General features: G+C 39.8%; 1 protein-coding gene across 4 annotated transcripts in view; it reads right to left on the bottom strand.

Moving 5' to 3' along the window:
* Nucleotides 1-14,810, bottom strand: part of ZBTB44 (zinc finger and BTB domain containing 44) — a 43,085-nt gene that overhangs the window by 13,413 nt on the left and 14,862 nt on the right. For all 4 annotated transcript variants that reach the window (XM_064524311.1, XM_064524312.1, XM_064524313.1 and 1 more), the window contains exons 2-3: nucleotides 8,207-9,276; nucleotides 3,681-3,765 (exon numbers count right to left, since the gene is read on the bottom strand). In XM_064524311.1, the coding sequence (XP_064380381.1) occupies nucleotides 3,681-3,765; nucleotides 8,207-9,257 (1,136 nt within the window). In that variant the 5' untranslated portion in view covers nucleotides 9,258-9,276. The remainder of the gene's footprint in view (nucleotides 1-3,680; nucleotides 3,766-8,206; nucleotides 9,277-14,810) is intronic.

The raw sequence follows: 14,810 nt of genomic DNA, 5'->3' as shown, positions 1-14,810 counted from the left end.
CTTCCTCTTTGTGAGCAGATCACCAGATAAAGAACAAATGTTACTCTACTGAGATGTGGAAATGCTGGTTTTCGTTCTGGAGTTGGTGTGACCACGTGCTTTCCACTATACCTGCCAAATTGATTGGGGCCCAAGAGAGACACCTTTCCCCTCATCTGGTATTTGACAAACATCATGCAGTTTAGCTAAGGGGTGAATCCCTTCAGAAAAGGTTCCCTTGCCCTTAACTGACTGGAGAGGGAATTTATAATAAAGATTTTCACAGCTATGTGCCAACAGAAGTGACAGGTGCAATGCAGGGGTGATAAAAGGATGACTGGATGGGCAGCAAGAACTATCGCTTGTAGATGTACATACACACATATATATGCGAATATACACATACACACATATATGTATATATATGTAGTGTTCTCAAATAAGAATTACATTTTGGTTTTTGTGACAACACCTAGCATCTTTATAAAGAACTTCACCTTCTGGTAAAACATTTCTCAGATACCTCTTCCTTCATTCCTGAACTAGCTGACTGTGGAAAAGCCAAAGGGCATCCTGCACCTAGGGTTTTCCAGTGAGACACTCAAACCAGGGCAGAAATTAGGAGCCACAGCTCTCCTTTTGTTTCTAGCCCTTTAGAGCCAGCTCATCCTCAGAAGTCTGTACTGGTGCCAGCTTCTGCAAATGAATGAGAAGGGGAAGAAGCACTACGGGGACAGAAGAAATTTAAAACAAAGTTTGGGTTTTCTGTTAAAAAATACTATGATGAGAAAGAATGTTGAAAGGAAATAAAATGGGACACATGAGGCTCTCCTGCTACCAGTGACTGACAAGCCTTTTTCCATCCTTACATTGCAAGCAGGCTGAAATACCTATTGGTGACATATCTGAGGACCTTAGGACAATGAAGAAATTACATTTAAAACACAATCATATTTTCTCTCCCCGGCTTCTTTTTCCCCATATACTCACTTAACTTTTCATGACTTTAAATTTGTGATAAATGTGGGATTTAACATTTTAATTTGTTTAATTTCTAACAGAATTTCTGTAACAGCTATATGAAAAGATGTTTTAAATATTTTAATCATAGTATTAAAACATTCTACTTGCAATTTTTTCTTTTCACAGGTTATATGCATATCCAACTCTGTAGAACTAAACACTGGCAAATATGAACGCCAGAATGCTCACTGAGTCTAAAAATGTCCTCTATTTGTAAATGACACGTATTTTAAAACATGGAGGTTCTCACTATATTAGACCTTACAAATCTTTTAGATTTTAGCCTTTGCAATTCCCCTTTAAATGCAGCCACAAACTGATACAGAGACTATCTGTTAAGCCAGCCAAGACTGAATTACGTATCTGTATTACAGAAGTGTATTACAGTCCAAATGTGAAAAATTAGGGAAAGGATATAACAGGCATTACTGTGTAAGAGTAGCTTTAATAAACAGTTTCCTGTGTGTCTATTAAACTGAAAACAATGTGCACGTGACCTGCTCTTTGAAACTAATCGATTAGGGAGGAGGACCAATTAATTTTGTTAATTATTTAACAAAGAAAGTGAAGAGAGAAAACATCCTAGCTTTTAAAATATTTACATTTGTTTCCACGGTGAAAAGAGTGTCCTATTGAAAGGCTTTTGGATGGACTACTCTTTTGCTTTATACTCTACATAGATATAGAGTATATACATATTCAAATATGTAGTTACCAATATAAATTTGCACTGTCCACCCAGAACCAATTTTGACATTTTGAGAATCTACAGTAATGTACAACTTGGACTTAAACCAAAGATGCATTTAAAAACAACCAAAAAAAGTGAGGAAAATATTCTGCATCTGTATGATATGTTGATTGTCTCTTAATTCAATGCAGCTGGAGTTCAATATGTGACTGTGTTCAGCATCCTGTATAATCTCATTTTTATATACACATCTAAAATGTTGCAGGGGGAATGACTGGCCATATTTATCTGCTGATGCCCCTATCCTCTGCTTGAAATGGGAACTGAAAAGTCCAGCGCTCGAAAGGCTGTCACAGCATATCAGAACGCGCTGTCCCATCCCGAGAGGCACACACGCAGCAGGTGAAAGACAGCTTCTTATGACTTGAAAGAGCCATTTTACATATTTAACTGATTTATGGAATACGCACTGTCTTGCAACTTTCATTTGAATTTATAAAATACATCACTTGGTAGAAAGTCTTAGTTCTGGAGTGCAAAATTTTTATCAGTGCACACAGCTATTAGTTCCCTTCGTATTATACAAGCAATGCACAAATGCTAGTTCATTTTGCTGATGTTTCTTTTATTCGAAAACTAATTATTTTCAAACTTGTGCATAAGCCAGAGCAAGTATTTTCCTCTCTACACAGAAGAGACCTTTTAGTGGGAAGTTTCACAGTGCATTAAAAGGATTTCATATATTTTGAATTTTCTATGCAGTTTTTGTTCAAGTTCCGTAATTTTATGGGAAATTTCTGAAATTACTCACTGCTGAAAATACATATGCAACTTGACTTTAGAGTTATAGCTTTAAAAAACTGGCATTACTTCCAATGCAACAAGTGCTTCTATTATCAATCAAAACTTTAAGTGCTGGATAATATTTTTATATTGAGGTTTGCACAATAGAAGGTAGCAGACGGATAAGATCTTCTTTGTCTTATACAAAATCTTTTCTAGGCAGTTATTTTCCCTTCAGATTTAATCCTGCAATGGGGCAGGTTTCAAACAGAAATGGCAGGAAAGATTTTACGAGCAATAAAAATGCAGCTCTTGATAGTTATCTCTATAGGGAGTTTCACTTCACACAGTTTCTGGAGTAACTCCCAGAGGTTCACGCTTCCTACTCAGACCCACCTGCCTAACAAAAAACAACACAAAAGCTAGCTTGTCAATACTTCAGAAGTTTTGCTATGAAACACAATAACTATCTATACAACATACTTGATACGTACCACAAAAGCAAAGAAATACAAGTCAAACCAATTGTGTGTACCCTTGTATGTACTTGTAGGTACACAACTTCACTCTGACAGAATTACCATACATCTTCGACCAAGCAGAACAATCTTAGTTCCACCTTCTCTGCCAGCCTTCTCTTATCCCGCTAATAAATCACTCATCGCAGCACAGCAAAAGACTGCTAAATATTTACATAGGATGACAGAGTACGTTGGTAAAAGGCTGCTAAAAGGCTGCATGCAAAAAGTTTGGGAGAAAAGATTTAAGGCTGCGCTGCCTGCTCTGTGGTTTATGGCAATAGTAATGTCTGGAGAAGCCAAGACCAGGTATGTGTTTTCATTCTGCTGCTTTTCTGGCTTTATGTCAGCTGTAGTATGCATGCAATAACCACACCTGTTTCACAATAAAGACTTTTTGTTTATTAATAAAGAGCAGTGATGAAGAAATGGCAAAAACATGAATACCTTTCTTCACCAGTGTAGCCTGGAAATACACAGGAAATGAAAAATAACAAGTAAGCAAATGCCGACTTTCATCACCTACATTTTTCTGAAGCATCTGATCCTTCGGGCACTGATTGTACTTTGATGAACACAGAGAATTATATGTACCAACAGCTAAACAATCAGAGATTAAGGTTGGGCAGGTGAGTTACAGCACACCACTTCCTGCAGAACGGTTTGAACACTTCATTGGTACATACCGATCATCGTCATCTGCATGAGCGTTAGTGCCGGAGGTACTCTGGAGTGTGGGCAGTCCCTCCGTAACCCCCTCATCTATTGAGCCTAGGCAAAGAGAAAAGGGCAATTTAATGCAAAATAAGTGTTCAAAAACGCTTGGGGGTAGGTAAATACACACAAAGCTTGTTCTCCAAATCTCCGACAAACCCTGCTTCCTGAATGATGAGATACTAAGCTTTTCTTCAGAAAATCCTTTAGAAAACAAGAAGCAATTACGTTCCAACTCAACCTCTCCTCTACACAGACTATTTAGTAAATGGATAAGTCAATATATGGCAAATGTTTGGCACACCTAGAAAATGAAAAGCATCTATGTTAAATACAGCTAGAGCTTTCAAAACACATCCAATATTAACACTATAAAGCAGAAATGTTACTTTCACTTAAAGGGCACTATTTCATGAGCCATAAAGAGTTCAACCTTGCTACTGTCTATTGCCTTCCTGTCCCGTACCTTCCATATATATTAACACTTGTTGATAATACCTCCATTTATTCATAAAATGCTGAAAGAGGAACAGTCCTATGAAAAATTAAAGATGCAACCCAAAGGAGGCAAGTCGGTTGTTCGCAAGAGCAGTGTGTACACAAAACCATTCAAGAGTTCTGTTCAGTGCACAAACATTCAAGCAAACTAGCCCAAGCAGATTCTGGAAACAGAATCTAAGGTTAAATTCAGCACTAAATCAAACCTTTACAACACCCGATGCGTCTGACTGCTGTTCACATGGGCCTTCCTCATCACCACTTGGGAGTTCAGGACTCAAGCCTTGCTCAGGCGTACTAAGCAAGAATATTTTGGGCTGATGTCACCATAACAGAGAGGGAAGTCCGCAGTACAGTACTGAAGTAACTCCTAGCAGAACTTGTGAAAGAACTTGCAAGCCACTTGGAAGTGGTGCACAAGAAAATCCATCTTGCCTCCTTTTCCCTCTGTTGAGGCGGAATAGTGAGCACTGCTTCGACTTTTTGGAACAGTCGAGCAGCCCTCGAGTCTCTGCCGCTGAATCCACGTGAGACAGCAACAGACGGGGAAAATGAGATTTCTCTCCCTACACCTACATCCTGAGAATGAGCACAGCTTGGGACAGTGTCACGAGCTGCTCTTGCTGCTATGGTAAGTCACGTTCCTGCTTTGTAAGACGGTGGTACACGAGCAGTCTCAATTTGGGAAACTTTCTCTAAAACACACTAGGAAAATAAAGTATCCTTAGGTCTAAGATGACAAATACCAGATAAAACGGAAAACCCGAGAGAAGGAACAAAGACATGGAAAGAGGGCGGGGGAAAACATGCTTATTTTATCAAAAGCAGGCACAATTAAAGAGTACTGCCTCCAAAAAAGGCGGTCCCTATAAGGAACAGAGCGTTCTACAAAACCCAACTGAAGTATAAGATTACTGGTCTTAACATGACCCCATGTTATGGGGCCAGCGATGGGAGGGAACTTTTATCTCTAGCAAGTATTTGAAAATTACTCTAGCAGCACCAAAATTTATAATTTTGATATGAGCTGACTGATAAACTACAGTTGGGAAACTCAGCAACTGTGCAATCTGTAAAATTACAAAAGTTAATCCCATTTGGATTCATCCTTCTTTCTCTTGAAATATTTAACTGAAAGTCTGCTAAAAAATAAACCCAATTGCTTTTAATTTTATTTCTAAGGCTTCACCTCTCAAATGGAATCACTGTTAATGAGTTATGAAAATATCCTCAAACATAGTTATTGCTGTTACCAGAATGACTTATTTATGAAGGCTCTGCTTCATGTCTCCCTCCATGTTATAAAGTGCTTCCAAATATAATAAACTGCAAATGAACAATTCTTGAAATTGCCCGAAGACTGAAGGAGAGCTCTCTGTAATATCAAAAAGAGAGGCAGGAACACTTTCATAAATGCACTGTAAAACACTGAGATAAATATATGCAATTATACAAAGAAAATATATTCAGGGAAGAGAAAGCCATACTTCAACATCTCTCTCTGGCTCCGTTTACTGTTCTTACATTACTCTATGAGGAAATATATCTTTAGGAGGTAAAAAGTGCTTTCTGAGCTGCGAAGTGTGCCTTATCGTATATTTGGTACATGTCAACTGTACTAAAAAACAAGAGCTTTATCTCCCTTTATGGCAAAATGTGAATAAAAGCTATTATCACGGTAGTTAATAACGCTATGCAAAGACCGCTAAATAATAACTTGAACTTATTCAAAGACAAAGAATAGACTAGGACTTTGAATATTTTGGGCTCGCACACTTTTTTCTCTCCGTAGCCTTTTTAAGGAAGAACATGCTGTATCCTCAATAAGAGGCATTTACGTTTTATGATTACTAAGGCCTGAGATGTACTGCTCAGTGCTGTACCAATGGTCAGGCACATAACCTTAGCGGTGCAAAACCTAGAACAGGAAACAGAGAACGGAAAACTTTCTAGCAAATGTCATGCGGCTTCAGAACTTCAGCAGACACCGTCCGAAGCAGGATGTGCAAAGCTGCTTGTCAACAGAAACCATTGCGCAGACGGGGAAATTGGCTCAAGCAAGCTTTATCGCAAGAGCAGGATTCGGTAAGGTGCCTGGCTAGCAGAGTATATTTCAAAGGATTTTTTGTTTAACAATAACGCTACAACTCTCTTAGAAAAGGAGCCTTTAGAGCACTCAGTGACACCTCTCCTTCTGCAGTTCACTCCTAGTCTCATATTCTTACGTCCCTATTCATTCAAGCCGCTTATGACTATGCTATTTTTCTGATACGGCTAACTCCAAACGATGCCCTCTGAGAACTTTCACAGATCGCGATGCACCACTTTGTAATCCAGAGTTTAAACCAAGTTTGTTCTTTTAGCCTGCTTGGATATGATGTTTTCAGTTGGTAAAACTCCCTCCTTTCACTGGATATGCTATTTTAGCTTTCCCTAATTGTTACTTCTACTTGCTCTATTTTGTCTGTGACAGTAATGTCTGCTGATGCAATGATTTGCGTCTCTGATTGCATGGCCCTGACAATGTCTTTTGTAAGTTCCTACCGTAACGAGTTAAAAGCTGAGTTAAACTACCTGTTCTTGAACCAGCCTCTTTTTTCCTGGAGACTACCCAGCAAACTCTTTCTTTTAGTTTTTAATCCATGCACTATTTTGAAAAACTACACCTAAAGATTTAGAGATGCTTAAATAGATATTAAAACTGCTTCTCCAAAAAGGCAAATATCATTGTCACCAGTAAATAAAACATTACTGATATAAAATATCAACACAGGAGCTATACAAATTGATGAACAAAAACAACAGTATAGAAAGTCTTCAGGGATGGGGTAAAAACACAATATTTTCATTTCTTTTTAGTGAGTTTTACCTGAGATAGTTTAACAACATTGGTTATATACTGCATTCCCAGCATGGCCAGATTGACTGAACATTCACTTTCTGCAGAGAAGGCGCAGCGTTACGCTGACCAGACATAAATAGTAATGTAGCCTACAATGCTACAATTATTTATTTTATTTTATTCTATTTATTTTATTAACTGAAGCAGCATTTCACATACACATTATTCGAATGAGGCAGACCAGTGCATTCTCCATTCTTATGGATCTCAAGTAAAACAGGCTTTATTAAAAATCCTTCGGTAAACAAACCCTCTACTGAGCACAGGTCAAGCCACTCCATTCAAAGCAAAATAGCTGACCTATGCGACATTTTGGTAATTAAACTACAAATACTGTAAAATGCCTGTCTTCTGACTTACTAAAAGCCATTCAGTGCACTCCGAGCAAGGAGAACAAATGGATTGTTACAGCAACAGTCTTTAAATATTAGCTATTAATAAACAACAGGCTGCTAGAAGAACCCAAAACTGGCTTCAAATAGTCTTTCATGGAAAAAAGGTTTCTCTGAGCATTTGGCAGTATTTGAGAAGCAACTTGAGAAGCAATCCCACAGAAATGGAAAGATTCTCAATATTATGACTGGGTGGTTTTGTTTTTGTCTGGGACATTAAGATGACAGCGTTCCACCATTTATTTTGCAAATCTTACTACTACAAAGGCTTTATGTCATGATTATACAAGGTTTTATGTCTGATGCAAAGCACCATTCCACCCCTCTGTGGCTACAGCCACAAGTCTTTCAAATTTGGTGTTATGACTGAAGTCAGATCATGCTTTTAACACTACCGAAAACAAAATTATATCACCCAGTTAAGCAACCAGAGGTAAACAGTGGTTATCGACCTCATCTGAGCAGGGAGGCCTACTAACGGGCTTACTTTTCTTAGCTGACTTTTGCAAACTTCTTTAAAGAGCTCTAAGTCCCATCCCTCCAGCACAGTCTCCATGTAACATTTCATAAAACAGGGAAAAAAAGCAATTTCATGAAACTAAAGCTATATAAATATTAAAAAAAAATTAAACAGATTTCTTCCAATAAAATCACAAGCGCAAACGTATCTATTTGTACATATATCTAACTCCAGAAATGGTCATACCGATAGAGGAAGATTGTGGGCTGATCAGGAGATCTTCCTGAACTTGCTCGCTGCCGGGGACCGTCTGTTGATCGCTCAGAGAACTCTGGGACGCGCTAACAGGCTGCGATACTTCCTCATGAACTTCCTCATCACTTAGCCTTTCCACTTTGACACGCACGTCTTCTTCAATCACAAGGGGTGAACTGGCTTTTGTGCTCTCGCAAGTCACATAATCAGTGATTCTTCTGTTCGACTCGGAGGGGCCAGGCATTTCCAAAGTCCTAGAATTCTCCACCTGCTTCACCTTCTCAGACTGAAGCCTTCGATCAATTCCGAAAGGAAAAGTCCAGGGGAAAGCTAAGGAGGAGTCTACAGGCTGATTTCTGGACTCTGGGTAAGAAGTCGAAGGATTCAGCACTTGGGGGGAACTCGTTTGTGTGTTACACTTAAGAGGGCTCTCAGGAGACATAACTATGTAGCTTTTGCGCTTTCTTCGTGACTCTCGGCAAACAGGAATGGTTCTTTCCACCACGCTGCATTCAGAAGAAACCGGAGAAAGGCTGCCGTCTCGAGAAGTAAAATTGCAGTTTGCACTGTTCTCCTGTCCTGCATCTAGCACCTTCTCTTGCTGGCTGTTGGGCGTATTCCACAAAATGCTCGACTTCATGAATTCTGAGCATGTGCTAGCAACACTGAACATTTGCATATAGCTGGCTGCAGCCAACACATCGATAATATTTTCTGTATTAATAGATAGTGTTGCTGTGTAGGCATATTCCAGAAGAGGTATAAAGCCAGTCACTGTCACATGGTGCAAGTCTAACACGCTCTTGCTCTCATCTTCTGCTTGGCCAACGAGTTTGGAACGGAAGAAGTCACTGCAGGCTGCCAAAACCACCTTGTGCGCCCTGAAGATTTTGTCCTGGACCCGAATGGTGATGTCACAGAAATGTCCATCGTTGCGAAGCATGTTTAGCTTTCCGAGCATCTCCTGGCTATGAGCAGGGGAATTATGAGTAAATGTTTTTACACCCATCTTTTCACCTTTCTGCCAGCGTTCTTTCCACATGCAAGAGATCACAGGTATCCTAAAACAAAAAGAAAAAACTCTGTCACTTACATGAAAGTACATTTCATCTCTGAAAAGGTAAGTGAATTCATGATTATAAGGCTCTGTGGGAAGAAAATTCTTCCACTACAGCAGAATACTCTGGGGTCACGTTTTCTCATTCTTTTAGGATCCAGACTGTGACATCATGCATTAACTCTACAGCAATGCACCGACTTACTTGTAATTTGCAAAAATGCAAAACAAATTATTTGCAATCCATCATTAATATAATCCTCTACGTTTCTGCTATTGTGAACTCAAAACAAATTCCCAACACAGTTTTGGGAAAAACAAATGTCTATAACACTAAAAAAAAAAAGCATTTTTGAAAATATCATCTGTGTAAGAAACCTGTTTCTTTTATTTTCTGGGCTCGGGAATCTGCTGCTCGTGGTTCTTAACCACTAGGGACTTTGTTGAATGATTCTTCTGAGTGAAGAAGACATTTGCTTGGGTCTCCTTACAAATGTGCAGGAGCAAGCAAACCTCTCAGAGAAGGTTTTTAACACCAGAAGAGCTTCAGAGAAATTACAGCATGAATTTTCAGAGGACAGAGTTCAAGCTAGTAAGCATAAAATAACAGTTGGCAATAGCTCCGCTCTGCTGCTATAATGCAGGTACCGATCGCCTGAAGCTGCTTTCGATAAATAATTTTGGACTAGGATGAGGGGTTATTGCTAATTCTGTCAAAAACACAATGGATTATAAACCTCAAAGTAAAGTTCTGATCTAAATCAAACAGACATAAATTGATTTTATATATGTGATAAAGAGTAGCAGGAGCATAACTTCTTTCTTCACGTAAAAAGTACAAACGATCTCCTTGGGGACCAATTCTCTTCTGTGCGGTAGGTGCAAACGCGTGGGTTTCGTGCGAGGTCCTGAAGGACTACGAGGGACAGGATGCCCTACGCCGTCTGGCAGCTTTAAGGCTGCAGCAGTAGCTGAAAACTGAATGCTTTTGATTTGACGGAGGAGTAAGCTGATCCATGATTCAATCCCTGTGCAATACACTGAGGAAAGACGATCAGCCATATGCCTAGAAATCCCCTGCAACGGAGCCCTAACGCTTCTGCTGCCACCAAACCCTCTCTACTAGCAGAGGCGGGCACAGCATCTCCAAACAAGGAAGCGTAGCTTATGAGACTGCTCACATTATTTCTGAATTATTTCACTGTTAAGCAAAAACAAGCTACAATTTTATACCTTTTTAAGATTCTCAGGCTTCAATGTGAAGACTTCGGTGTTTTATATGCTTCACACAATTTACAAGATACAGAAATACCATCACCTTGTGATTAAACACCAGCAATAGAAATGGATCTGATTGCTGCCTGCAGTCAGCCAGCTTCTTCACATCACCCTTCTCCTTTCCTTTCCATGTACGCACAAACGTACCACTCCTGCAAATTGCTCACGTGGAGCTTTGCAGATACAAGGCGCACCGCAAGTCTGGAACAACTTACAACAAATCCCGCAAGTCTTAGTACGTATTTAAATGACAGCTGTCAGAGCCTACCCTGTTCTACAGATGTTTATACTGGGCATTTTCTTGTTCCTATGATTTCACTTTTCATACTGCAAACTCTTTCAGACACAGGAAAAAAAATCTATTCTGGAGAGTGGAGTAACTTAACATCTAACAATATGTGAAAAGTCTGAGTCAAACTATGATGGCCATTTGGATTTAAAATAAAATTTCACACCACTATAGAGGAAGAAGTTAAGCAGAGGCAAAACCCTCATCTTCAGTGAAAGAAAACATATCGACCTCAAGAGGCATCTGAAGATCCAGACTGTTTGTTCTCCAGCATGAATCAAACAAAAAGCGAATTTAATTGATGTCAGACCAAAACACTGCAGTAAAATCTCATAGCAGCACATGCTAAAATGGCCTCAGGACAACCTTCCTTCTGAATTCCCATTAACTACAGCAATTCCTTGGTATATCAGAAGTCTAGAAGTACTTTTCTTCAGTAAATGGATGCAAAAATATTAATACATATGCAAGGACTGCCAATAGCCTTAATATAGAATATATACACCATATTTAGAAACAGTACTGATACACAAGTATAAACAAGAAGAAAAATCTAAGCAAGCAATATTCCCAATTCTTTGGAAAGCCCAGGAGACGAGCCATTACTTTCCTTCTACATTCATCTGAATGAGTAATCCTCATCCCTCCCATCTCAAAGGAAGAGAGCTCTGTTCTGCTCACCTCCTCCAAACTCTGTTCTGAACCGTTCCTTGTCCCATTTCCCCCTTCCCGCCCGCCTCTCCCCTCTTCTGGCTTCCTTTCCCCTTTCCCTTTCATCTTTTACTTCCTTGACCTTGATCTGGTTACAGAATTTAAAATAAAGTAACAGAAGCCAGTGATGTGCACTACATTCACTTAAATTTGTTACAGAAGCGGAGTGCCTGCCACAAACGTGGGATGTTGCTCCATTAAGTCACTTCTATAAAATGACTTTCCCCCTCATTCCACTGACACCACCACTCAAACAAGCGGCTCCTAAGCAGCCTTCAGCGCAGGGGATGCATGCATCCGCACGTTGTTTTCAGACAAGTTGGCAGAGGGAGGGGGAAATAGTATCAATTACTTACATTTAGGAAGGCAGTAAAAACTTCAAATATTTTTTAAAAGGTAATTTAAACAGAATGAAGATATCTGCCATATGAAAAGGGGGGCATTCTAAAGCCACTCAGGTTTTTAAACAGTTCCATTATAATGGTACCCATATAGGGTACTACAGTCAGGTTAAAAAAACAGAAATTAGAACTAAATATACACGGTACCCTGGGAGCATTTGCGTGGTGCAGGGGAAGAGGAAAGGATCAAGGTGAGCACATGAACAGCGATAAGCGGGTTGGAGCTGGAAATGTTACTGGCTATCTTCTAGCCACAGACTATCAATGGCAGATTCCCTGAGCCTGGACTAGGGCTGGCATCAAAGAAACGGTGGCTTGCTTTCCCTTCCCAGCTACTGACACCGTATCCCCTTCTCTCCACGTACAATCCCCCCACATACACTTATACCCTTGCCCTGGCCCATGCTACATTACAGTATTTCAAAGTTCAAGTAAAACACAGTGAAATTTAAACAGTTATTTTCAAGTTTTAAAACTATCCTCAGTAGAACGCTTAAACAAGCATCAGGGCTGTGCTTCAAACTTCGCCTCAGACAGTTGTCTTACAGTTGGAGAGAATGGTTTTTCCAGCGTGCATTCCCACACTGGAAATGTGTGGGAATTCACCACCCTGCCAAAGGGCTGATCCCAGACCAAGGCGAAAACTTAAACAAGAGCACTTGAGAACCTTAGTGCGGAGAATTTTCTGACTATTAGCTGAAAGCAGTCTGAACGTAAATGTTACAGTACCAAAGAGTTCTTAAAATTATATGGAAAACTAGTTCGTTTTTTTTTTTTAATCCTAAAAGCACTAATATAGACCTGACCTTTAAGTAGTTTCAAATAACTCAGCTCATGCTTACTGTTTCGAGGCTATTAAAAACAAGTTTTAGCAACAGTTATCAGTTCATATATACTAGAGTTAATCTTGTTTTGCAACGATGATTAAACACTTATGCCAAGTTTCTGTGCTTAGAAATGATAAATGTATGAAAATGTATACTAGGCTGTGTAAATGGAAAAGAAACTACACCAGAATTGGAAATTTTTGCTTATGTGACCTGTCTATTTCCATATACCCAAAACCTAGCATCTTTTTCACCTCCTGTCTTACATTAAGGCTCAAATCATTGTTTTTGAAAGATGGTACTTATAAGGATCTTGGTTTCTCTTTAGAAAAGTCAGTGGACCAAACTCATATGGCTGTTTGGGTTCAAATCCTGACTTAGCCACATCATTTGACAACAGAATCGAATCATTCTTCAGCATCACAAAAGTATCACCCTATCTTTAAACTCTGTGTCCCGACCCATGGTTACCTACAAAGTATCACAAAAACACTAACTCTTCTGAACACTTAAAAAACAGATTTCAGATATGTAAATCCCGTGCTGGCTTTAGCGCCCCAAAAGCATAGGAAATGCTCATGCTCACTAATCCTACAAGTGCATTCATCCAACTGTGAGGCCATGTTGTAGAAGGTATCACTGCAGTTACCTTTTGGGAAATTTATTTTTAACCCCGATCTCTTCTTGGACACGGTTTACAGCACCATCCCGTAAACAGCGGTAGTAGCACAGGGACAGAGAAATTTTCTGTGGGGATAAATACATGAACTGGAAAGTCCTCAAACTGCTAACTTAGAAGCAATGTGCAACTACACTCTACATAGGAATATTAGTCCGCTAACATAGCTTTGACCACACACCTTGTCTGTAACTATTCCTTCCACAGATTGCAACTAGCTACTCTGGGAAAAAGAGAGAGAGAGAGAAGGAAAGAGAGAGAGAGAACATTACATCTCTGTCAACATCCCATCACTCTTTGCTCATCAGTTGGCCTAATAAAAGGTACCATCTCCCCCTATAAATTTTGCCTTGCTTCATTTGACAAAACTGTTAGCTGGAACTGACAAACTGTTCTCATTTAAAATAAATCAACGGTACTTGCTAGGCTTTGTTTAAAACAGTATTTTAAGTCAGTTCAGTAAACCTAGCGTGAACTCATCCCATCACGGCCAAGCCTGCCGGTATTTTTGAACAGGAAAGGCAAACACAACAAGGTTTCTTTGCTCAGTATTACGTCAAAGTGCAGTATTGGCTCTGGCATACTGGAATCTTTGGAATGCAAACCTGTAACCTTTAGCTGCAGTGGGTGAAAGGACCAGGGAAATGAACCATCAAGATAAGTATGCAGTGTTTTAGAAGTTCAATTTCCTCTAGAATAGCATACTTATCAGGGCACAAAGGATCTAGTGTGAAGTTAGCTACTTAATAAACACCAATTACGTTAAAACCTGAAATAAACGCTGAGCTGCAGTCTATAAACTAAGGCTGCGGTGATAGTATGTCCTGCAAAAAACACAACAGCATTCAATAACGGGGCTGACCTGATCCTTGGCCACTTCTCAGTTCTGGAACCAGACTCTGATTCTCCAAACTACTCTCACTTAACTACCCCGAGACATGGAAATCTGTATCCTGCATCCTTTTCCTCACAGCTTCACAGGAGGGCAAGCTGCAGGGGTTTTCTGTTCTAAAGGGTTCGCTTTGTGCGGGGCTTTTGTTCCCGGACGGGGCTCTCAAATCGCAGCTTTGACAGCCCTCGCGGAAGAGCGCTGCATGCAGATCCCATTTTCATAGGAAAGAGTCAGTGATGGCGAGATAAGAAACTCGGGAGAACTCTCCCCAGGAGCTTTAATGGCGCAGCAATTTCAAGTAGCAAGCTGCAGACAAGAAGCACTGCGATCCATCTATGTACTGTTAACAGTAATATTCCCTTTCACAGTGGAAGGCAGATAAAGAGTGGGTTTTGCTTTTCATACATTCTCCAGAAGTACTGCATTTGATAAGATAATGCCATTTGTTTTGTAAAAACCTG

The sequence above is a fragment of the Dromaius novaehollandiae genome, chromosome 21 (assembly GCF_036370855.1).
Source record: "Dromaius novaehollandiae isolate bDroNov1 chromosome 21, bDroNov1.hap1, whole genome shotgun sequence".
Taxonomy (NCBI): domain Eukaryota; kingdom Metazoa; phylum Chordata; class Aves; order Casuariiformes; family Dromaiidae; genus Dromaius; species Dromaius novaehollandiae.
The sequence above is the reverse complement of the archived record's forward strand: the minus strand, read 5'-3'. Positions and strand labels throughout refer to the sequence as shown.